Source organism: Lithobates pipiens, unplaced genomic scaffold (genome assembly GCF_037356315.1).
Source record: "Lithobates pipiens isolate NorthernLeopardFrog02 unplaced genomic scaffold, aLitPip1_a1.2 Scaffold_10, whole genome shotgun sequence".
Lineage (NCBI taxonomy): Eukaryota > Metazoa > Chordata > Amphibia > Anura > Ranidae > Lithobates > Lithobates pipiens.
This window is the reverse complement of record NW_027507686.1, coordinates 22,050,658-22,076,985: the sequence shown is the minus strand read 5'-3', so window position 1 is coordinate 22,076,985 and position 26,328 is coordinate 22,050,658. Positions and strand designations below refer to the sequence as shown.

Below are 26,328 nucleotides of genomic sequence, written 5' to 3'. Positions count from 1 at the left end.
TGATGTCACGGCTGGGGCTCGCGCATGCACAGCAGGGTTCCCGGCGTGAAGCAGAAAAGGCTACAAAGGTTCCCTTACTCGCAATGGAGGCGGCAGCACCAGACAGCTGCTGGACTCCAGGACAGGTAAGTGTCCGATTATTAAAAGTCAGCAGCTGAAGTATGTACAGCTGCTGGCTTTTAAGTCTAGCAGCGGTGGGAGGACCTCCGCTTTAATACATTCCTTCCATTAACCACTTACAGACCGGAAGATTTTCCCCCCCTTCTTGACCAGGCCGTTTTTTGTGATACAGAACTGCTTCGCTTTAACTGACAATTGCGCGGTCGTGCCACGCTCTCCCCAAACAAAATTGACGTCCTTTTTTCCCCTACAAATAGAGCTTTCTTTTGGTGGTATTTGATCACCTCTGCAGTTTTTATTTTTTGCGCTGCAAACACAAAAAAAGCGACAATTCTGAAAAATGTATATAATATGCTATAACAAATAACCCAAAAAATAAAAATAAAAATGCCTTCATCAGTTTAAGCTGCTCCCCATGGGGGCACTTGTGCATGCCTCGCTGCTGCCTCCATTGACACAGACAGTGAGACTCAGCCCTGCTCCCTCATCACTGGTTTTGATTGACAGCACTGGGAGCTGGTGGCTCAGCAAAGCCAGTGAGACCCAGAAGTGAGGGGAGAGAAGAACTGCAGACGTGAATAATGCTGGATCGAATGAGGGCTCAGGTAAGTAAAAGGGAGATGAGGGAGGGGGGATGATGACATCTAAACATTGTTTATCTTTATACAAGAAATGTATTAACCGCTTCCCAACCAACGCACGCGGATGTATGTCGGCAGAATGGCACTGGTGGGCAAAAGGGCATACAGGTAAGTCCCCTTTAAGAAGCGATGCTGCGCGCCCGCCGCGTGCTCCCTGACTGTGGGTCCCACGGACTCGATGACCGTCAGGTGTCCGCGATCATGTCACGGAGAGGTAGAACTGGGAGATGCTTTTGTAAACAAAGCATTTCCCCATTCTGCTTAGTGACAGGATAGAGATCACTGCTCTCTGTCATCGAGAGCAGTGATCGCCCAGCCCCCTCACAGTTAGAATCACTCCCTAGGACACACTTAACCCCTTGATCGCTTCCTAGTGGTTAACACATTTACTGCCACTGTCATTTACACAGTAATCAATGTATTTTTATAGCGCTGATCACTGTATAAAAGACAATGGTCCCAAAATAGTGTCAAAAGTGTCCAATGTGTCCGCCATAATGTCGCAATCCCGATAAAAATCGCAGATCGCCGACATTACTAATAAAAAAATAATAATAAAATGCCATAAAACTATCCCCTATTTTGCAGACACAATAACTTTTGCGCAAACCAATCAATATACGCTTATTGGGATTTTTGTTTTATCAAAAATATGTAGAAGAATAAGTATTGGCCTAAACTGAGGAAATATATATATATTTTTTTTTTTTGGGGGGGGGGGATATGTATTATAGCAAAAAGTAAAAAATACGTATTTTTTTCAAAATTGTCACTCTTTTTTTGTTTATAGCGCAAAAAAATTCAAACTGCAGAGGTGATCAAAGAAAGCTCTATTTGTGGGAAAAGAAGGATATCAATTTTGTTGGAGACAAATAAACGGGACTTTTGGGTAGAAATCCGCTTGCTTTAAAGCGGACCTCCACCCTGAAGTGGAAGTTCCGCTCATCTGATCCCTCCCCCCCTCCGGTGCCACAATCGACACCTTTCAGGGGGGAGGGGGGTGCAGTTACCTGGATAATCCAGGTATCTGCACCCACTTCTGGGACATGACCGCCGCAGACGCCCCCCTGTTGTGTTCTGGGAAACACACAGTTCCCAGAGACACAGCGGGGGACCATAAGAGACACGCAGCGCGACTCGCGCATGCGCAGTAGGGAACCGGGCAGTGAAGCCGCAATGCTTCACTTCCCGATTCCCTGACAGAGGATGGCAGAGGGGGCAGCAGAGAGACGAACGATCGCTCGTCATCTGCCGCAGACATCGCTGGAGCCTGGGACAGGTAAGTGTCAATTTATTAAAAGTCAGCAGTTGCAATATTTGTAGCTGCTGGCTTTTATTATTTTTTTTAAAAAGGTGCAGTTCTTCTTTAAGTGTATTTTTCATCACAAAATATGTGTTTGATAAACAGCTGTGCAAATATCGTGCAGAGTAAAAAAAAATTCTCCAGGGCTTCTGCTTTCAGAAAATATATAATGTTTGGGGGTTCTATGTAATTTTCTAGCAAAAAAAAAAAATACTGATTTTAACATGTATGTGATTCCAGGGACAGAAGATTCCAGGGACAATCACAGTCCATGGAAGACAGCGGAGCTCAAGGGATGCACCGCTCCACCGCCGTCTCCTGGTAACAGGTCTCTGCACAGATACATTGTAGCGCAGAGAGAAGCAGGGGGCGTGTCCGGGGACTGTCACACGGTGAGGGCGGGGCGGGGGTGCAGACAGCTCCGCCCCTGGAAGCCTGAGAGTGCTGAAGATCTGCTCAGAGCTCAGATCGGGGACAGAGAGAGCAGAGAGGAGATCGGGGGCACCAGAGAGCCACAGCCAGGATACAGGAGCCACCACAGGGGGACCATTATATAGGAGCCCATCCTACAGCAATCAGTACAGGGGCCCATCATACAGGGGCCAGGGATACCCTACAAGAGCCATGACTGACACTCTCATTGCAGGGAACCTGAAGGGCAATGGCTTGCCGGATAAGAACTACTTCCGAAAGGTAAGAGGCTGGTCACCATTGCTGGATCACCTGGGTGCTGCCAGTTCAGGGGGGGGGGGGGGGGGGGGGGGCAATCTGAAATGTACCAGGGATGATGTGAGAGTTTGTGTTATAGAAATGTTTATGTCCTCTGAAAAAGATTGTCAGTCCTGAACAAAATACATGAACCTCACAGGTCCCATATATATATATAATAATATTATTATTATTATTATTATTATTATATATATTTTTTTTTTTTTGAGGAGCAGCAGGTAACATAAAAAGTATGTAAACAAAAAAAAACAAAAACAAAAAAAATATATATATATATATATATAATTATTATAATTTTTTTGTAGGGACAATGTTAAAAAGGTTTTCCCCACTACCAGTAACGTAGCACAAAAAAAAAAATACATAGAATAAAAAAAAAAAAAAAAAAAAAAAAAAAATATATATATATATAACATTTTTGCGACTCTAGTGGTAGTGTTCTCTCTCTATATACTTTTTTTGTTTGTTTGTTTTGTTTCACCTGTTGCTTCTCAAATACGAACTTAGAACTCACAAAAGGCTTGGAGTGCATGCTGGGACTTGCAGTACTTCACAGCTGGACAATGACAGCCTGCTGATTTTCTATTTTTTTGTTTTTTTAACTAATTCTATATATTATAAAATTATATAAAAAATATATTATATTATACATTTTATATATTTTTATGTGTGTGTGCATATATCTATTTTTAGATCGATAGATAGATCTATATTAAAACAAATATTAGAAAGTCAGAAGACTGTCATTGTCCAGCTGTGAAGCACTACAAGTCCCATCATGCTCTCTAAGACTGTTCTTAGTATTTTAAGAGCAACAGGTGAACAAAAAAAAAAATATTAACAGGCAAAAAAAAAAAAAAGTATATATAGAGAGACCAGCATACCTCACTACCACTATAGTGGCACAGAAGAAAAAAAAGTATAGATAGATTTTTTTTATTTTTTTTATTGGGTGTGGGTGGGTAAAACTTTGATCTTCTTACAGCCAAATTTGAGTGAAAATTGTGTAGGTGTTCCCACACACATGAAGGGTGACAATAGTACACCTGAGTTTGCAGAGCCCATAGAAGACGTGGTGTATAAATGAAGATATAGACTATTTTGTGGTCAATCAGAGACAATAACATATCAAATGTAAACAAGCCCGAGGGTCCTCCATGGGGATGGGGAAAGTTGGATTGGGGGGATCAGATATAGGACGGAAGAACACATTATAAATATTATAAAGTCAGCAGGTTGTCACTGTCCAGCTGTGAAGCACTACAAGTCTCAGCGTGTTCTCTTTGTTCTCAGCACCATTGTATGCTGCAGAGCCTCATAGGGCGGTGTAACAATTTTTGATCATACCATCAGTTTTGTGTTCTTTGCTAAACCCTAATAGAACTTTTGCCCTTGGCTCTTTAAACATGGTGGGACTACAAGTACAAACATGCCCTCTAAGCCAGGTGTGTTATATATAAAACCTGTGACATATTTAACCTGAAAATTGTCACTGGATGGTTTCTGCAGCGTGTTTTATTTGACTGGCGACCCTGAGTCTAGGGGAAGTACAGGGGGGGCATATGTGATTGTCATCAGAGTTTGCTGAGACTTGTAGTGGCACCTAGAGGGCCAAGTCTGCTGAGACTTGTAGTGCCATCTAGAGGTCTATGTTTTCTGAGACTTGTAGTGCCATCTAGAGGTCTATGTTTGCCGAGACTTGTAGTGCAGCCTGTAGGACTAAGTCTACTGAGACTTGTAGTGCCACCTAGAGGATTAGTTTGTTGAGAGTTGTAGTGCCACCTAGAGGACTGCGTTCGCTGAGACCTGTAGTGCCACCTAGAAGGTTTTGTTTTCTGAGACCTGTAGTGACACCTAGAAGGCTAAGTTTGCTGAGACTTGTAGTGCCATCTAGAACGCTAAGTTTGCTGAGATGTGTAGTGCCACCTAGAGGGCCATGTTTGCTGAGACTTGTTGTGCCACCTGGAGGGCCTTGTTTTTTGAGACTAGTAGTGCCACCTAAAGGGCTAAATTTACAGAGTGGTGCCACTCAGATCTGGAGAGCTTCTATACAGCTTGGCTTTGTATCAACCATAATTAAAGCGACAACAATAGCGTGTTTAGAGAAGCGGCGGCCTGGTCTACTTGGCAAAGCGTCGCCTTGTTTTCTTTAACCGCAGGCACTGGCGCAGTGCTGGCACAGTCTGGCTCCTTAGGGGTTAACGGCTGGGTCACACCTCATCTGTTGACTCACGTTTCTGTCACAAGTTTCATGGTGGCTTCTTTTTTTTAAACGTGGCCCTCGTCACTGCCGGCTTTATGCTGGGACGGTTTAGGGGCTGCGGTCAGTGCGTTGGGTACGTCATAGGGTGGACCTGGCCATTACCGGTGGGTGGAGGGCACGGATTTACTATCTAAATGATCATTTAGGCACCTTCCTGTCATTATAAACAGCTGTCAGATTTTTCAATCAAAGGAAATGTGTTTCTTGATCTTATTATGTAATCGCTTTTCTGCTATTAATCATTGAAGTGGAGACCCAGAAGTTGTACGGAGGTTGGTGGTGATGTGGGCGAAGGACAGCTGAAGTGATTTCGGTTATGAGTGGACAGCGACTTTCATATATGTTATATATCAAATATCTTCTTTATCTCTAATAACATGACTGCCCAGCTGTTGAGCCTTTTTCAAGGGTGCTCATCTTTGTTGGGGACCTTTGAAACATCGTTCAGCCTACAGGATCCACCCATAATTGAAATATAGTTTTGGTCAACTGGCCCTTTAAAACAGCCTTTCCAACCTTCTACCCTACAGCGTGGTCTCCCAAACTGCGGCTCAAGGGCTGGATGTGGCCCTTTACTTACCTTTATTCAGTCCTTGGGGCACTATTTCTCTCACTTATACAAGGAACTATTCCTCCCATTGACACCAACAATTGATTATAACTACTATCACTGACACCAATGATGAGGCATTATTCAATTCACTATACCAATCACTGACACCAACGATAGAACACTATTCCATCCGCTGACACCAACAATAGAACACTATTCCATCCACTGACACCAACGATGGGGCATTATTCCATTCACTATTCCATCCACTGACACCAATGATAGAACACTATTTAATCCACTGACACCAATGAAAGAATTCCATTCCATCCACTGACATCAACGATAGAACACTATTTTATCCACTGACACCAATGGTAGAACACCATTCCATCCACTGACACCAATGATAGAACACCATTCCATCCACTGACACCAATGGTAGAACACCATTCCATCCACTGACACCAATGGTAGAACACCATTCCATCCACTGACACCAATGGTAGAGCACCATTCCATCCACTGACACCAATGATAGAACACCATTCCATCCACTGACACCAATGATAGAACACCATTCCATCCACTGACACCAATGGTAGAACACCATTCCATCCACTGACACCAATGATAGAACACCATTCCATCCACTGACACCAATGGTAGAACACCATTCCATCCACTGACACCAATGGTAGAACACCATTCCATCCACTGACACCAATGGTAGAACACCATTCCATCCACTGACACCAATGGTAGAACACCATTCCATCCACTGACACCAATGGTAGAACACCATTCCATCCACTGACACCAATGGTAGAACACCATTCCATCCACTGACACCAATGGTAGAACACCATTCCATCCACTGACACCAATGGTAGAACACCATTCCATCCACTGACACCAATGGTAGAACACCATTCCATCCACTGACACCAATGGTAGAACACCATTCCATCCACTGACACCAATGGTAGAACACCATTCCATCCACTGACACCAATGATGGGGCACTATTCTTCCTATTGACACCAATGAGGAGGCAATATTCCTTCTGCTTACGCGAGGAACTATTCTTTCCACTGACACCAACAATTGGCCATAACTACTACTACTGACACCAACAATGGGCACTATTATTCTATTCACTATTCTATGTCCACTGACACCAACAATGGGCACTATTCTATTCACTATTTTATCCACTTACACCAACAATGGGGTGCTAATTTTCCCATTGACACCAATGATGAGGCAATATTTTTCCTTCTTATACGAGGAACTATTCTTCCCACTGACTCTAACAATTGGCCATAACTACTACTACTACTGACACCAACAATGGGCACTATTCTTCCCACTTATATGAGGAACTATTTCTCCCACTGACACCAACAATTGGCCATAATTACCACCACTGACACCGATTGGGCATTATTCCATTCACTATTCTATCCACTGACACCAACGGTGGGGCACTATTCTTCCCATTGACACTAATGAGGAGGCAATATTCCTTCCACTTATACGAGGAACTATTCCTTCCGCTGACACCAACAATTAGCCATAACTACTATCCCTGACACCATTGATGGGGTATTATTCCTCCTACTGACACCAATGATGAGGAATTGTTTGCTCCCACACTAGGACGTTTTCTACTCCCACTGGCCACAGTCTGGCCCCCTTAAAGCCTGAAGGACAGTAAACAGGCCCTTTACTTAGAAAGTTTGGAGACCCCGTCCCTAGAGGAACCTTTGAAATAATTTTTAGGTCTCTTGAAAAACCTGCTAAGACCAATTCCTTGGTGGTCAGTGGGAACAATGGCCCTTACAGATAGTTAAAAAAAAAAAAAAGATTATCGGTGTCATGCGATTGATTGTGACAAGTGGTGTTGGCCCTGGAACTATCCAGACCCCATCAAATGGGAGCTTTATTAGCCACGGCTGGAGGAACCCCTAACAACCTCTGGAGGAACCCTGATTGAAAATGGCTGCTTTAAAGTGTAGCTAAAGGCATTTTTTCCAGTTTTGGCTGGAGTGGACAGGGATTAGAACCTCTGTGGGGTTTTTATTGCTGTCTATGCCCCAGTAGGGAGATTCACCCTCAGTTTGTCCTGCTTACCGTCATTACTAAGACACAGATAGAAGTCACAAGACTGCTATATACTGCTGAAGAGAGATATTTTCTAAACTAATTGCATTTCCATGTTCTGTGTACTGTGAGAGACCAGATATAGTGAATGCAGGTTCCGGGGTCTAGTAACACTTTAAAGCGGCATTCCGCTTAGAAAAAAAAATAAAAAAATTAAAGTCAGCAGTTACAAATCCTACAGCTGCTGACTTTTAATAGTCCGACATTGACCTGTCCCAGGGTCCAGCGATGCGTGGGAACGAAGCCCCGCTTGTCTCACCCTCATCTCTGCGGCGCTGGCATTGTAACTGTGGGCGCCCGGCTGTGGCTTCACAGACGGGCACCCACTGCGCATGCGCGAGCCGTGCGGCGTACCATGACTGGCCAGGCAATAATCTGGGACCTGTGATGTGTCCAAGATGATTGCCGAGAGGGAGGGGGGGAGGCGAACTCCTTTCTGGTGCCCCAGGAGGAAGTGGGAGCTGGAACCCTGTAAAAATAGGGTATTCCCCCCCCCCCAAGAAATTACATGCTAAATTTGGCATGTCAGGGGGGTCACCTTCCCTTAAAGCGGAAGTTCCATTTTTGGGTGGAACTCTGCTTTAAGCTTCGTTTTGCAGTTAATAGGCTGAGCAGTCTTGATTCAATAGTTGCTTACAATATTTTGTAATGATTAGCAATCAATAATCAATGATGGCTGGACATCAGTCACATATCTACCAGCATGCTGAGAATTATTTCTTCATTTAGACATTACAGGCATATCCCACTTTTAAGTACACAGTGGGATTTATTTACTAAAGCTGGAAAGTGCAAAATCGGGCTCCCTTCTGCATGGAAACCAATGAGCTTCTAACCCCAGCTTGTTCAATTAAAGCGGGAGTCCGCCGTTTTTTTTTATTTATTTTTTTTTTTTTTAAAGCCAGCAGCTACAAATACTGCAGCTGCTGACTTTTAAAATAATGACACTTACCCGCCCAGCGCGCCCGCGATGTCGGCACCCGAAGCCGATCTCTCGATCGTCTCTCGGGTGCTGCCGCCGCCATCTTGGGTATGGGAATCAGGAATTGGAGCCTTTCGGCTTCATTTCCCGGTTCCCTACTGCGCATGCGCGAGTCGCGCTGTGCAATAAGGATGGTCCCCGCTGTCTCTGGGATCCGTGTGTTTCCCAGCAGGCAGCGGGGGACCTTCGGAAAGGGGGGCGTAGATTCTGCGGAAAGGGGCGTAGATTCTGCGGAAAGGGGCGTACCTTCTGCAGAATCTACGCCGGAAGTGGGTGCAGATACCTGTACTGTACAGGTACCTGCACCCCCCTCCCCCCTGAAAGGTGCCAATTGTGGCGCCGGAGGGGGGGAGGGTTCCAATGAGCGGAAGGTCCACTTTAGGGTGGACCTCCTCTTTAAGCCCTGGTAATAAAACCTGGAAGCTGATTGGTTTCTATGCAGAAGTGAGCCTGATTTTGCACTTTCCAGCTTTAGTAAATAAACCCCACTGTGTACATAAAAGTTGGGTATGCCTGTACATTGTTGCGAAGAACACAGAAAATCTAAAGAACATAGGGTTTTGATTTACTAAAACTGGAGAGTGCAAAATCAGGTGCCGCTCTGCATGGGAACCAATCAGCTTCCAAGTTTTATTGTCAAAGCCTAATTGAACAAGCTGAAGTTAGAAGCTGATTGGCTGCCATGCAGAGCGGCACCAGATTTTGCACTCGCCAGTTTTAGTAAATCAACTATGCCTCTTGCTGGGACAGCGCATTCTGAGCGATCGATTTGAATTTGAACATTTTATAGATTCTGTTGCTGCAGCCGACCGATGATTTGTCTTATCTGTGGTCGGTTTCAAAAATGTGATCTGATCCGTCCTGCTTGAATGGAATGCTGTATGTAAGATCCTCCATGGGGGATGACTCAGTGCAGTGAGCATGTAAGGACAGACAATATTTGTATAACTTTAATATTTATTTACTTTATATTGCAACACATTTTAAATGTATTCAGCAGGGTGACAAAGAGGATATTTGGATATGCTGAGTGCAGCAAAACTTTTCAGCCAATCAGAAATCATTTAAAGGGGTTGTTAAGGTAAGTGTCTTTTCACCTTAATGCATCCTATGCATTAAGGTGAAAAAACACTTGTCAGTGACTGGCCAACAGCCGCCCCCCCCCCCCCCCCCCCACCTTTTTACTTACCTCAAACTTGTCCCACAAGCCTTCTCTCTGATAGGGGATTCTTGGCTGCTGATTGGATAGATTGATAGCAGCGCAGCCATTGGCTCCTGCTGCTGTGTATATATATATATATATATATATATATATATATATATATATATATATATATATATATATATATATATATATATATATATATATATAAATTATTATTATTTATACATTCACAGCAGTCCCTGCCCTGAAGTAGCTTACTGTCTAAGGTCCCTAACTCACATTTATTCATATTTGCGCAGCAGTCGTTCAAATGCAATTTTTTGGGAAAAAATTATACTTTAATGAATTAAAAAAAAAAAAAAAAAAAAAACTAACCAGCAAAGTTAGCCCAATTTTTTTTGTATAATGTGAACGATTTTACGCTGCGAGAATCGTGATCTTTTTATTATAAGCAAAAAAATTGTGATTCCGCCCATCTTCTGCTCACACTTCGTATTTCTTCAAGTGCCCATTTACATACTTAGGTGCGTCTGAGTTGCGTATGCTTTTTTTTTTTTCGCATTCAGGGCAGCCAATTCATTTTAATTGCAGACTGGGCTGCGTAAGTGTGTTTGCATCTCCCTCCAGGTACAGTAGAACCACAAGTCCCAGCATTCTTACTCTATGTTGGTTTGACTGTTTTTTAATGGCCATTTTATTAAACAGGGACTGATAAAAAGAAAAGAAAACTGGGTAAAAACTTTCAGACAAGTAACCAATCAGATACAATCTGGCCCAGTGCAGGATTACATCTGATTGGTTGATCTATTATTAATATGACCCGATAACTGTTCAGTGCTGTCAGTCACAGCAAGCTTGGACTTTTCCTTTTTGTATAGGGAGGTGTTTAGGACAGAAAGCCCCCCTCCCCCTCCGCCAAGTAATCTCTTCATTGTAACAAACTTTCAATGGAGGCAATTAGTGGCGTTTATTTTTCATTGTGCCTCAATCCGCCCTTCTAAGTCGCTGTTACCGCAATCAGATGAGCGGGTGAGGGTGGCGGTACAATGTTGATCATAGAAAAATAAAACGTCATATGTGTGAAAGAAAAGGGGTATTTCATAGGCTGGCTGACCTTGGGAGACGTACGGGGTTTACTACCTAACAGCAATGCGGGGCTGACACACATTGCACAGCAAGAGGACATTATATGTTATATGTCCTTTATAGAAGAGGTACAGCCTAATAGAAAAAAAAAAAAAAACTTGTATCTAGCTTATACAGGCATACCCCACTTTTAAGTACACAATGGGGTTTATTTACTAAAGATGGAAAGTGCAAAATCAGGCTCACTTCTGCATAGAAACCAATGAGCTTCCAGGTTTTATTACCAAAGCTTAATTGAACAAGCTGGGTTAGAAGCTCATTTGTTTCTATGCAGAAGTGAGCCTGATTTTGCACTTTCCATCTTTAGTAAATAAATCCCATTGCGTACTTAAAAGTGGGGTATGCCTGTATAGTAGTGTTTCAGGCTTGTTAGCCCTTGTTACTGAATTATGCGGAAACCCAGGCTTCGTTTTCGCCCTTTACCACAATTGGATTGTTGCCCATGGACGCCATGTTGGTCATGTCTTAAAGGACTAACAAGCCTGGAACCATCTGTACCCAAATTGGAATAAAGGACACTGTATATAAACCGGCTCTGTAGGTTCAGTTGGATAAATTGCTTTGTTTTGGCTATATTTGGGGTATAAATCAATGTTCTGATTGGACGTCTGGACATATCGCTCCTAATTTAGGTCTTATCTGGTCTATAAACCAGTTGCGGACCATTTATTAGGGGCACACAGGTGCTGCCCCCACGATCTATGCATCTGGCCCCCGAATCTAACCAGACGCATGAATTCTGGGGCGCGGGGGGTTGTTTATTTTTTTTTTTTTTTTTGAAGCACATCATTCATCATCAAAGGCTCTAATAGGCTTCAAAAAAAGGGGTGGCCTTGGGGCGCAGAGCATTGCGCTCCGAGCCCACCCAAGTCGTGGGACAATAGCGTATGAGTATGAATTGTCACACGGATCTTCCTCCTGGCCAATCAGGAAGCGGGTCCTGAGACCCATCATCCGATTAGCTGAAAGGATAGGCAATCTTATTGGACGCCTAGGAGGAGGAGATGCCGCCCATCGCCCGTAGGTGCGATGCCCACCCAAAACCTAGATGAAGTAAGTGCAGGGCTGGTTGACCGACCGTAAGACCCCCCAGGTGACCTGACTTACCGACTGCAGGGGGTGGGGGGTCTTGCAGCGTCGGTTGTTTGATGCCTAGGAGGAGGAGGAGATGCCACCCATCACCTGTAGGTGCAATGCCCGTCCGCAACCTAGGTGGAGTAAGCCCAGGGCTGGTTGACCGACCGCAAGACCCCCCTGGGTGACCTGACTGACCGACAGCAGGGGGGGGGGGGCGGCCTTGCAGCTCCGGTTGCTTGAAGGGCCCCCCCCCAAAAAAAAACATTGGATGGACAGTTATGTAAATGCCTGTATATTGAGGACTTATCCGGTCTATAAACCGTTGGCTCTGGATGTACCATTGGATAAATGCTTCTATATTTTGGCTGTGCCTGGTCTATAAACCAGTGGTTTTGGATGGAAAGTTAGATAAATGGCTCTACATTTATGACTTATCTGGTCTATAAACCAGAGGCTCTGAAAGGACATTAGGGAAAATGGCTGTAAAATTTAGGATGTGTCTGGTCTATAAACCAGTGGTTCTGGATGGCTGGTGGATAAATGTAGGCTCAAACTGGAATATAAACCAAAGGCTTTGGATGGAAAGTTGGATCAATGGTTCTATATTTCATCTAAATCTGGTCTATAAACCATCAACTCTGGATGGGCATTTGGATAAATGGTTGTATATTTAGGATGTATCTGAACTACACTATATTAACAAAACAGGGTTTGAAAGGTAAACTCTAAGTGATCAGCTTTAATTCCACGCTTCAAAATAGGGTTCTGAGGAAGATGAGACTGTGCCATGTTGAAATAAACATTATCACTGAGTGTTACCCTTTTAGGTCCCATGAATGACACCTTGTCTTTTGGAATATTATATACACTATATTGTCAAAAGTATTGGGGCGCCTACCTTTATATACACATGAACTTTACTGGCATCCCAGTCTTAGTCCTGGGAAGGCCTGGCTCGCAGTCTCCGCTCTAATTGATCAGAAATGTGTTCTGTTGGGTTGAGGTCAGGACTCTGTGCAAGCCAGTCAAGTTCCTCCACCCCAGACTCGCTCATCCATGTCTTTATGGACCTTGCTTTGTGCACTGGTCCAAATCATTTGGTGGAGGGGATTATGGTGTGGGGTTGTTTTTCAGGGGTTGGGCTTGACCCCTTAGTTCCAGTGAAGGGAACTCTTAAGGCATCAGCATACCAAGACATTTTCGACAATTGCATGGTCCTAACTTTGTGGGAACAGCTTGGGGATTGTCTCTTCCTGTTCCAACATGACTGCCCACCAGTGCACAAAGCAAGGTCCATAAAGACATGGATGAGCGAGTTTAGGGTGGAGCAACTTGACTGGCCTGCACAGAGTCCTGATCTCAACCCAATAGAACACCTTTGGGATAAATTAAGCCTCGTACACACAACCGGATTTTCTTCCGGGAATCGTGTGATGACAGACTGCTTAAATCCGACTGTTAATACGCTCCATCAAACAATTGTTGGGCAACTTTCCGTCAACAAATGTTGGATGGCAGGCTAGTAAATTTTCAGTGGACAGCGGTCTGTTGTCAGATTTTCGTATCGTGTGTACACAAAAGTCCAAAGTACAAACACGCATGCTCGGAATCAATGCTCACCAAATACGACATTAGCAGAAGGTGCCCAAACGGTGGTGCTCAAGAGCGTTTGTTGGCCGACAGTTGTGTAACGTTTGTATGCAAGACAAGTTCATGGCACACGCCCTTCGGACAAAAGTCCGCCGCTTTTTGCGGAAAACCTGATCGTGTGTACAAGGTTTAAGACTTGGATGCCATTAAAGTTCATGTGCGTGGAAAAAGGCAGGCGTCCCTTTTCTTTACTTTTGACAATATAGCGTGTGTGTGTGTGTGTGTGTGTGTGTGTGTGTGTGTGTGTCTCTATCGAGAGATAGAAAAGAAAAAAATAAATAAAATAATATATATATATATATATATATATATATATATATATATATATATATATATATATATATATAAATATAATTTTTTTTTTATTATTATTTTTTGTTTTGTTTTTTTTACACAGTAAATTGACATATATAAATATTAATATGCCCATGCACTCTCATCCGATTTCTTTGCTGAAAGTCAAAGTAAAGAGTAAAGCAAAAAACAAACAATGAAAAGTAAACAGATCGTTGAAAGTAGAAAGAAAAGATTGTCACAATCTGGAAAAAAATAAATAAAAATGTAGAAAGAAATAAAAAATAAACAGTCCCTTTTGCTGTCAACCTTTTTTCTTTGCTGAATCTCAGCCGCTTTTTCTCCAGCTCCTCGAAGTCTGATGTGAGGACGTGCAAAATTAAAGTAAAAAATAAATAAATGGTGAAGTAAAGTAAACAGATTGGTGACAGAAGAAGCAAAAGTTTGGTACAATCGAATAAAAAAGAAATAGCCTTTTCAAAATGTTGCAAGGAAATAAATAATCGCATGTTCTGCAGAGGTCCCGCCCCGCCCCCCCCCCCCCCCTAAAAAAAAAAAAAAAAAAATAGTTTGATATTGTGGGCGGAATGTTTGGTGACCTCTATCCCTACAAGGCTGCAGGCTTCTCTGGGTGACATTTACCTTTTTAGAATATACCAGATATGAGAAAAGAATTTGCCCCAAAGCAGTGGCACTGTTGCAGTTGGTATTTCCTCTTAAAGAATAACAAGAAAATACAACTTTGACCTTCCGTCGGGCCCCATTATATTGTACTAGCAAAAGAAAAAAAAAAGTTAAATTCATGCTGAGATATTGCACACTGCTTGGACTTTGGAAGTTAATTATTGTCCGGCTGGTTTTGGAAGTTGACCATAATTCTGCCCAGTCTGTGACCTTTGACCCGGTTGCTGGCGATTTCAGATTTTTCTCTGGTGGAAGCCTTTGTGAAGGTGTGAGCTTTAGGCCTCTTGCACACTGTATTCTTTGAGACGCCTTTTCTCCTTACAGCAGAAAAAAATGCGGTAAAGCTGCATTTTTTGCATGTGCATTAAAGGGCATTCATGTGCGTTCGCATGTTTGGGGTTAATGCATTCTGTTGTATAGAATATTAATTTATTGTGGGCATTACAATGCATTAACGCGCAAATGTGAATACGTAGGCGTGCTATGTGTATATTTTTTAAGCCCAAAGTTCTCTTCAGAACGCAGAAATTATGTATTTTTTTTTTTTTGTTTTTTTTTTCTGCCTCTAAACTCCTCTCTATGAGTGCACTGACATATAGGTTAGCATGGAGGGGCATTTGGAGGCAGGAAAAAGAAAAAAGCGCAAACAGCTGTAAAAGCAGCAATTTTTTTTTAGCTCAAACTGCTTGTAAAGGCTGAAGATTTATATTTTTTTATTTTTTACCTTCATGCATTCTTTTTTACCTTTATGCTCCCCCCCTTATACTTACCTGAGCTCCCTCTTGTTCCAGCGATGTCCTGGATCTCTCTCTCTCTCTCTTCATTGGCTGAGACACAGCAGCTGTTGGCTCCCACTGCTGTCAGTTACAGCCAGTGAGCCAATGAGGAGAGAGTGGTGGAACAGGGGCAGAGCCGTGGCTCTGTGTGGCTTGCTATTGGGGGCACTGGTCAAGGGGAAGGAGCCAGGAGCGTCGGCGGGGGTGGACCCTAGAAGAAGCAGAGAAGCCAAGGGTGCACAGAGCAAGTAAATATGACATTTTTGTTATTTAAAAACAAAACAAAAATGAACCTTCACAATCATTGAAGTGTACATGAGACCTCAGGGTGCACTATATGGGGATCTCAGACCAAAACATTGTTGCCCATTTATATATCTAGAGAAAGGGGGGGGGGGGGGGCATTAAAATGGGAAGATAGAATAGTTGCTGAAGCTGACCATAAATCTAATCCCAAACTCAAAAAATTGTGATGGGCTGTCTTGGTACTAATAACAAACAATATGAATAACATAAAAAAATATTTATTATTACATATTAAAAAAATGACATACAGGGTACATTAAAACAACAATTGGGGAAAAAAAATTGTATTTGAAAAAGAAAATACTCAGGGTTCCTCCGAAGAGTATCCGCTGTTGAAGCAATTCTCTAAATTGATTTTATTCTCTACTAGTTTCGCGGGTGATCGCTTCTTCAGGAGAAATAATCTATAAAATAGATATTGAAGTAAAGCACAAATCAAATACATAATATATAATATAATAATAGTATAATACAATAATAGTTGTAAACAGTTAGGTTCAGCAGGTTATACATTTATATATCTATAAATAAGTTTGTTACAATATCTTTTTTTTTTTTTTGGATGAGTTGGAAATGTATAAATCCCCTTTCTGTTTATTTTTCTTTTTCCCCTTTTGTAGAGAATTCCTTTCACTTCCTGTCCTGAAGACCCAACAGGAAGTGAAAGGAAACCCTTCCAATAAAAGGAAAATCCCCCCTAATGAATGCTGTAACTGGAAGCAGTGCGTTCCCACCAAGGAATTTCCTGTTCTGGAGGCAGCTGTACAAATGTTGGATTTCCTATCACTTTTGGTCTCGGTGGCAAGGGTCATCAGGACAAATAAAGAGGGCGAATCTCCCCACTAGAGACACAGCAATGCAGTCCGGTTCATTTGTCAGACGTTGGAGTTGATTTACTAAAACTGGAGAGTGCAAAATCTGGTGCAGCTGTGCACGGTAGCCAATCAGCTTTTACATTTTTTTTTAAGTCTAAATTTGCCAATCGGCTTCTAACTTCAGCTTGTTCAATTCGGCTTTGACAAAAAAATACCCTGGAAGCTGATTGGTTCCTATGCAGAGCATCACCAGATTTTGCACTCTCCAGTGTTAGTATATCAATCCTGTTGGGTACATCCTGTTTGTGTTTGTCACCGAGATTGGCTGCTTTTGGCACAGGGTGGCCCCACATGTTTGCAGATAAGAAGTATTTGAGATTTTAAGGGATGCATTTAAAGGATAAGTTCACTTAAAAAAAAATATAATAATAATAATAATAAATGCACATTTTTTTGCATTTATTATTTTTGTATCCTGTAAAGCATTGCCCCAGTGATCAGCCATGATGCCATGCAGGTCTCCTGCAGACCTGTCAGTGTATCTGTGTGCCTGTACATCCCATATGGGAAAGCAGATACACTGACAGCAAGAATCAAAGAACTACCATGACACAGTATTTGCATACACACCACCCTGTAATGCTGAGCCTCCATGATTGACAGAACTGAAAATCAATGAATAAAGGGGGCGGGCCAGGGACACTCAGGCTGGGGAGGAAAGGGCTAAATTAGAGGTCTCCAAACTGCAGCCTGTGGACTGAAGATGGCACCATGCTTGCCTTTATCTGACCCTCGGGGCAGTATTCCTCCCACTGCCCACCAACAAGGGGTCTCCATTCCTTCCAGTGACACCAACAATGGGGAACCATTACTTTCAGGGACACCAACAATGGGGAACCATTACTTTCAGGGACACCAACAATGGGGAACCATTACTTTCAGGGACACCAACAAAGGGGAACCATTACTTCCAGGGACACCAACAATGGGGAACCATTACTTCCAGGGACACCAACAATGGGGAACCATCCCTTCCAGGGACACCAACAATGGGGAACCATCCCTTCCAGTGACACCAACAATGGGGAACCATCCCTTCCAGTGACACCAGCAATGGGGAACCATCCCTTCCAGTGACACCAGCAATGGGGAACCATCCCTTCCAGTGACACCAGCAATGGGGAACCATCCCTTCCAGTGACGCCAGCAATGGGGAACCATCCCTTCCAGTGACGCCAGCAATGGGGAACCATCCCTTCCAGTGACACCAGCAATGGGGAACCATCCCTTCCAGTGACACCAGCAATGGGGAACCATCCCTTCCAGTGACACCAGCAATGGGGAACCATCCCTTCCAGTGACACCAGCAATGGGGAACCATCCCTTCCAGTGACACCAGCAATGGGGAACCATCCCTTCCAGTGACACCAGCAATGGGGAACCATCCCTTCCAGTGACACCAACATTTGGACATTTTTCCTTCCACTGACACCAGTGATGGGGCACTTACCTCCTTCTACTGACTGCAGACACTATGTAATTTGTTTACTCCCACTGACACTGAGGCATTTTGTACTTCCAGTTTTTTTTCCCTTTGAATGGGATCCTTGTAAAAAAAAAAAAAAAACTGTTGTGTCTAAAACACGTGGCAACTTAAATGATCACCACGTCTTTAAACATTTTGACATTGATCTGGTGACAATGCGCCTTTACTCATAACGCATCCATTTTTATTTGTTTTCTGTAATAACACGGAGTGCTCATCCACATTCTTCTGTTTCTTTTATACTGATGACTCACTGCGGTAAAATGTATTCCTTCTTGGGTCAGCAAATATTTATTGATGCGAATGTAGAAATGTCAACTGCAGTGTCACATGGGGGTGAAACAATATGGCCTCAGTTCTTATTTTCATATTAACAGAGGCATCAAAGGGCCAGGATTAAAGTTCCATTCACACCTATGTATGTTGCATGCAGTTGCTTTTGAGCGTTTCTGCAGTGTCTTTTTTTTTTTCCGTGTTTTCAAATGTGTTTTTGATGCGTTTTTGTGTTTTTTTTTTAATGCTTTTTTTAAAATTTGCCCAATTTGTTGTCGGGCAGATTAAATAATGCAAAATGCCGCAAAAATGCGCTGCGACTTACAATGCAACTTCATGTGTCCAAAGTTGCATAAGTGTGAAGCCAATGCGGAGCCTAAGGCCGCATACACACGGGCGGATTGTCTGCCCAACTAAGTTCGCCAGACAATCCGACAGACAGTCCGTTCAAAATTTGAATGAACGGACTTGACCACACACGATGAGCAGACAGTCCGCTGAAAGCGTGCGCGATGACATGTACAGCACGTACGACGGGACTAGAAATACGACGTCCTATACACTGCAATGCAACCTTCGGCCGTGTAAATCCTTTCTGAGCATGCGCCATACTTAGTCCGTCCAACTTGCCTACTCACGAGCGGACTGTCCGCTGAAACCAAGTTTGGACGGACAAAACCAAGTTTGAACGGACAAAATTATGGAAATTCCGTAAGACTTTGTTCGTCAGACAGTCCACTGAAAACACGGTTCAGCGGACTAAGTTGGACAGACAATCCGCCCGTGTGTACGCGGCCTAAGGCATTTCAGTACAGGTGAGATGCCGGTACAACTGTGCAAGACTGAAGAGGAGGGCAGAGGTCACAGTTAGGCTCTGTTCACACCATGGCGTTCCGTTTTGCAAGTGGAATTGCCGCAAATTCTTCCCGCAAATCCAAATCGATGCAAATTACGGGACGCCCTTGAGATCCCTGTTACTTTGAATGGCACCCAAATCACTGCGTGATTTTTTTTTTTCCCACGGTAAAGTCATGCAAACAGTCGCCCAAAAGAAATTCCGTGACTTTTTGGAGCGACAGGCGTCCCGCAATTTCGTTATTGTGCGATTCTGATGCGGTTTGTCGGGCGGCGTTCGCGGAAAAATTGCGCCACGATTGGGGTTCCATTGACAGTAACAGGGATCGCAAGCGCGCCCCAGGTTTTGCGGCGATTCGGGAATCACAGGTAGAGTCATGGCGATTCCACCCGCGATCCAGAACACCATGGTGTGAATGGAGCCTTATGCCCCGTACACACGGTCGGAAATTCCGATGGAAAAAGTCGAAAATCCGATTGTGTGTGGGCTCTATCGGACTTTTTCCGTCGGAATTTCCGACGGAAAAAGTGTGAGAGCTGGATCTAAAATTTTCCGGCAACAAAATCCGATCTGACTTTTTCCGATCTTGTGTAGAGAATTCCGACGCACAAAGTGCCACGCATGCTCATAAAAAATTTGGAGACGAAAGCTATTGGCTACTGGCCTCTAGGTAGTCCCGTCGTACGTTTTTTACGTCACCTCGTTCTGAACGATCGGATTTTCTGACAACTTTGTGTATGCAACACAAGTTTTGGCCAAAATCCGTTGGAAAAAATCCGACGCATTTTGTGGTGGGAATGTGTGTATGGGGCATAACTGTTTCTTTGTATATTTGTATTTTTCTGTCTCTGTTTGAACAATCATCGGGGGGAAAATAGAAAATATTAGTGTTATAGTCGCTCTTGTTTGGTTCTTTCCGGAGACCAAAGAAAAGTAATAATGCAGACAATGAGGGCTCTCTGCTTTTATCTGCAATCTTTTGCCTTTGTAGGCCAATCTTACTTTTCTGGAATTACCGGTCCGGGTTACTCTTCGCTCATCTGAACCTCCGCGCTCGCTTCTCAATTACAGCTTCAAGTGAGGTTCAACCCCTTCCCTCCCAGAACTCCTGGCAGAGGCAACAGGCCTCAATAAACGCCCGGATGGCTCAGAAAATAAAAAACGGATTAAAAAAAAACAAAAAACTAAAATAGCAAATAAAACAAAAATAAAATAAATAAAAAACTAAAATAGCAAATAAAATAACAACAACAATGCCAATAAGAAAATATTAAAATAATATGTAACAAACGCTAATCATCTATAAAAAATAAATCATCGTGTTAGAATCTTGTGAGCTGATCTCGTTGTGTACATTCTGCCTCTGCTGTGATTTTATCAGCCGCATTGTTTCCAGCGCTCTCTGTAGAATACAGAACACCTCCCTCCCATGTCATAAACAGCATGGGGGGGGGGGGTGATCTGTAGCCATGTCCTAGGGTGACACTGTTACTACTTTATATATACAGCATAGTAACTGAGCATTGATACCCTAAGGCAGGGGGTCTCCAAACCTTTTAAATAAAGGGCTGGTTTACGGTCTTTCAGACTTAAGAGGGGCCAGACTGTGGTAAAGACTATGAAAGATCCCGATGGCAGTCGGAAATAAACAATGCCCCATCGTTGGTGTCAGTGGGTGAAATTGTGCCCAATCATTGGTGTCATTGGGCTCCATTGTTGGTGTCATTGGGAGGAATTGTGCCCCATCATTGTTCTTGGGAGGTATTCTGCCCAATCATTGGGCCCCATTGTTGGTATCATTGGGAGGATTTCTGCCCCATCATTGGTGTCATTGGGAGGATTTCTGCCCCATCATTGGTGTCATTGGAAGGAATTCTGCCCAATCATTGGTGACATTGGACCCCATTGTTGGTGTCACTGGGAGGAATTGTGCCCCATCATTGGGAGGATTTCTGCCCAATCATTAGTGTGTTTAGTGCCCCATTGTTGGTGTCATTGGGATGAATCGTGCCCCATTGTTGGTGTCATTGGGAGAAATTCTGTCCAACTATTGGTGTCATTGTGCCCCATTGTTGTCAGTGGGTGGAATAGTGCCCCATCATTGGTGTCAATGGGAGGAATTGTGCCCCATCATGAGTGTAATTCAGAGGAATTGGGCCCCAATCTTTTGTGTCATTGGAAGGAATTGTGCCCCAATCTTTGGTGTCATTGGAAGGAATTGTGCCCCATCATTGGTGACGTTGGAAAGAATTGTGCCCCATCATTGGTGTCATTGCAAGGAATTGTTCCCCATCATGGGTGTCATTTGGAGGAATTGTGCCCCATCGTTGGTATCGTCGGGAGGAATTCTTCCCCTTCATTAGTGTCATTGGGGGAATTAGGTCCCATTGTTTTTTTTATCAGTGGATGAAAATACTGCCCCAAGGGCCGGATAAGAAGAAATAAAGGGCCGCATCTGGCCCCCGAGCCGCAGTTGCGAGACCACTGCCCAAAGGCCCCATTCACATGCTCTTGCTGACCTTTTGAAAAGCTATCTGTGGTGGATTGCTTTTCGGGCATTTGACGGGCAGTAAGGAGACAGTATGTCCCCTCCTCACTGCCTGGCTTTGGGTAATAAACCCAAAAGACAATATTATTATAATATTGCAGCATACCAAGTCTTGGATGTGATGACTGCATTTGTTTTCTTTTTTAGGTTTTCTTGCCTTTATTTGAATCCGGTGATCCAGCCAGTAAGGCCAGCTATACACCGTTCACCGATTATAGCAAACTGATCGATTGATCAACAAGCCTGACGGATTCTCTTATGATTATCGCTGCTATAGGCACAGTTTGGCATGTTCGCCCTGGGTGCTAGATGACCTGGAGCACATGTAGACATGAAGTGGCTGCAAATAGGCTGCAGGAGATTAGCGCCACCAAGATGCGAAAGAGAAAGGAAAAAAAAAAGTTGTATTTTTTAAAAAAAATTATAATTATTTCACAGTATAAGAAATATCATTCATTTAGGGTTTACAGTATTGTGGGCGATGTATCTTGTCGCTGAGACTTCCACTTCTGTAAAGTGATTTGTAATTGTTCTGCAAGTTGCTCTTCAAAGGACACAGCAATAATCAATTGTGTTCCAGCAGAACGGTGACGCCCCCTCTAAACACAGAACAAAGCCCTTTATCCTGGACATTTAAATACAGTTTAGCTCCAACTTCCCCCCCCCCTACTGGGCAGCTCCACCGTGGGTCCTAAATCCTCTTCACTGGCCGACCTCCGCTTTATCCCACTCCCTGGGAATGGGGGCCGGGGGGAAGAATGTCATCAATAAAACTTGCTTCATTCCTCCACATTCGGTATACGGTGTGCAGCCACTTGTGGGCAGGATTGGTACTTTGTAATGCACGATGTATGGGCAGGGCCCAGTGCTACCACTAGGCGAACTAGGCAGCTGCCCTGGGCGCACCTGTGGCCATTGCCACATTCCTCACCTGTCACCTCCTCATCCTTGGTGGATGTCACCTTGAGAACCGTCATAGGAACTCTGCTGCCAGGTGGAATCATGGCACTAAGCCAGTTGGCAGGACTGAGCAGGGACGGACAGACCAACATGCGCTGCTTGTTGTGTCTGGCAAGGCAGCTCAGGTCAGTTCAATGAGGGGGCAACACACATAACAGGGGGGTACAGTCCTATACAGGGCAGTGTGCACAGGAAGGGGGGCAGTTTGTGCGGGAAGGGGATGTAGGGTTTAAGGGGGGTAGTGTATACAGGAAGGGTGGTGCAGGGTTAAAGGGTGGGCAATGTGTGCAGAAAGAGGGTTGTAGGGTTAAAGTGAGGAAGTGTATACTGGAAGGGGGTTAGGGTTAAAGGGGGGGCAGTGTGTACAGGAAGGGGGTGTAGGGTTAAAGGGGGGGCAGTGTGTACAGGAAGGGGGTGTAGGGATAAAGGGGGGGTAGTGTGTACAGGAAGGGGGTGTAGGGTTAAAGGGGGGTAGTGTGTACAGGAAGGGGGTGTAGAATTAAAGGGATGACATTATTTGCAGGAAGGGGGGCAATGTGTACAGTTTTATTTTTTTTGGGGGGGAGGGGTGCAAATAACTGTTCTTGCCAGTGTGTACAGGAAGGGGACGCAGTGTGTACAGAAAGAGGGTTGTAGGGTTAAAGGAGGATGTGTATACTGGAAGGGGGTTAGGGTTGAAGCGGGGGGTAGTGTGTACAGGAAAGGGGTGTAGGGTTAAAGAGGGGTAGTGTGTATAGGAAGGGTGGTGTAGGGTTAAAGGGGCACAGTGTGGGCAAGGAAGAGGGGTGTAGGGTTAAAGGGGAACAGTGTGGGCAAGGAAGAGGGGTGTAGAATTAAAGGGGTGACATTATGTGCAGGAAGGGGGGCAATTTGTATAGTTTTATTTTTTTTGGGGGGGGGTGCAAGTAACTGGTCGTGCCTAGGGTGCAAAATAGTCTATCACCAGCCCTGTGTATGGGTGTGTAGAGGAGATTGATACAATGTAATATTTGTATATTTCTGTTTAGAAACATTAGGATCGTATTTACAAAGCGATGAGGGATTGTTTTTGCATCTAGTGAACAACGCGTTTTAGTGCAGCACGATTTTTATTTTATTTTAAATGTGCTGGATCCTTTTATATGCATTTCACATGCATAGGGCAGGCCACTGAAATGAATGGGTTGCCCTAAAATGTGACGCTGGAACACGCAAAGAAGCCATGCTCACACCTCCTGATGTGAATGATTCCTGAATCTCAATATCAATATATAACGCCTCATAATGGGCACATCAAGTGTACAGACCCAGGGACTCAGCACATGGACGGTGGGAACCCCTCATAATGGGCACATCAGGTGTAGAAACCTGGGAGCCCAGCACAGGGATGGTGGGAACCCCTTATAATGGGCACATCAGGTGTAGAGACCTGGGAACTCAGCACAGGGATGGTGGGAACCTCTCATAATGGGCACAGAAGGTGTAGAGACCTGGGAACTCAGCACAGGGATGGTGGGAACCCCTCATAATGGGCACAGAAGGTGTAGAGACCTGGGAACTCAGCACAGGGATGGTGGGAACCCCTCATAATGGGCACAGCAGGTGTAGAGACCTGGGAACCCAGCACAGGGATGGTGGGAACCCCTCATAATGGGCACAGAAGGTGTAGAGACCTGGGAACTCAGCACAGGGATGGTGGGAACCCCTCATAATGGGCACAGCAGGTGTAGAGACCTGGGAGCCCAGCACAGGGATGGTGGGAACCCCTTATAATGGGCACAGAAGGTGTAGAGACCTGGGAACTCAGCACAGGGATGGTGGGAACCTCTCATAATGGGCACAACATTGCATTGGGGTTTTGAAGAATTTCCGATTTTTCTTCATTATGTTATTTCAGCAGACAGGTCCCTCTGCTATTATTATTGTTGTTGTTATTATTATTTTTATTATTATTATTATCATCATACAGGATTTATATAGCACCAACAGTTTGCTCAGCACTTTACAAAATCATCTGCTGCCTGATTTGGAATTTCAGTAGGTGTGCAAACTCTTTCAGCATCATTCCCATCCTTGATCAGCCGCCAGTAAAGCTGGAACTCCTAATCTGTTTTACATCCAGGTCAAAGATGAACTTCGGATTGTTCTATCCTGACGGGTCCTCTTTAGTACATTGCAGGGCGCACTCCTTATGTTTTGTGAAGTCCGGGTCCTCCCCGGGTGTCCCAGCGATAAGAAGCCTGCCATAATCGAATTATTCTGGAATTCTGAGCCATAATGTATTTACAGATGAGTTTCTGATGACCCTCGTTAAGTCACATGGCCCAAGGAATCTGGTCTCATTAGTCAGGGGCCCTGATGGGAAAAAAATTGGGGCCACTGCGCTCTGTGCCAGAGTGTGCGATTGTTTGCTGCGTGCATTGTTGTCGTGCCAAGGCGCACTTCTGTGTGACATGTATGAAGCGTCTCGGAGCGCCTGACAAGGGCTCCATTCAGGGGGATCTGTATACAGAGGAGGACGTGTCCGCTGATTATATAACCAGTTCAGTAAACAGACAGCAGACAGCACCTCTGTCATTTGCATTGTCCCTTCCGACCCAGTGAAGGGCCACTGATCGACACAATCATTAGAGGTGGTCAGACTTGTTTTTCTTTTTTTTAGGATCCTTTACAAATGCTAATGAGCCCATCACTGTTTGCTAAAGCTGATCTCTGCATTTCTGTCCATCCGGTCCTGAGTTTTACACTGCACTGTGCCAGGTTTGAGACCTGATTTTTCTTTGCTGCAAGTAATGGAGCCAATGGACTGCCATGGGAGCGATGCATTTTAACATATGAAAAACACGCAAAAAAGCAAGCAGAAACGCACGTTCCCGCTGCGCTCAGATGTGACTGGGGCCTTGGGGATATAAATCCTATTTGTGTGCCCCTGCAAACCCAGATATTACCTTGTATTAGTAGCAGTGACATCATCACTATGCTGTACATGGCCTGTGCAGAGAGCAGAGCTGTGGGAGGGGCCCAGCAGGCCCCACCCACTACAGGCAGGAAACTACAGGAGGGGGCGGAGACGACACCAGTCACTCTGCACAGAGAGAGAGAAAGAGCAGAGCTGTGGGAGGGGCCCAGCAGGCTCCACCCACTACAAGCAGGAAACTACAGGAGGGGGCGGAGACAAGACCAGTCACCCTGCACAGAGAGCGAGAGCAGAGCTGTGGGAGGGCCCAGCAGGCTCCACCCATTACAGGCAAGAAACTACAGGAGGGGCGGAGACAAGACCAGTCACCCTGCACAAGGAGAGAGAGCAGCAGTGAGCGGTCTTTCATTGTAATATAGGAAGTGGTCATAGTTCACAGCTCACAGAGTTTCTTCGGAAATTAATTCGGACCTGAGAACAAAGTTTTTTTGTTTTTTATTTAAAGTTCTGCCATGCTGGTAATAAATGTGTTTGCTGGTCTGATCTTCTCTCCGGTTTCTCTGCTGGGATGATTTGTTT

The 26,328-nt window shown here is 44.3% G+C and overlaps 1 protein-coding gene across 2 annotated transcripts in view; it reads left to right on the top strand.

Annotated features, from left to right (window-relative positions):
* The first annotated feature begins 2,513 nt into the window (after positions 1–2,513).
* The window catches only part of RHPN2 (rhophilin Rho GTPase binding protein 2), a 93,292-nt gene continuing 69,477 nt past the window's right edge, over positions 2,514–26,328 (top strand). For both annotated transcript variants that reach the window (XR_013262369.1, XM_077452672.1), the window contains exon 1: positions 2,514–2,757. Coding sequence is in view for 1 of the 2 variants with exons in the window: in XM_077452672.1 (XP_077308798.1) it covers positions 2,689–2,757 (69 nt within the window). In the remaining variant the exon portion in view is untranslated. The remainder of the gene's footprint in view (positions 2,758–26,328) is intronic.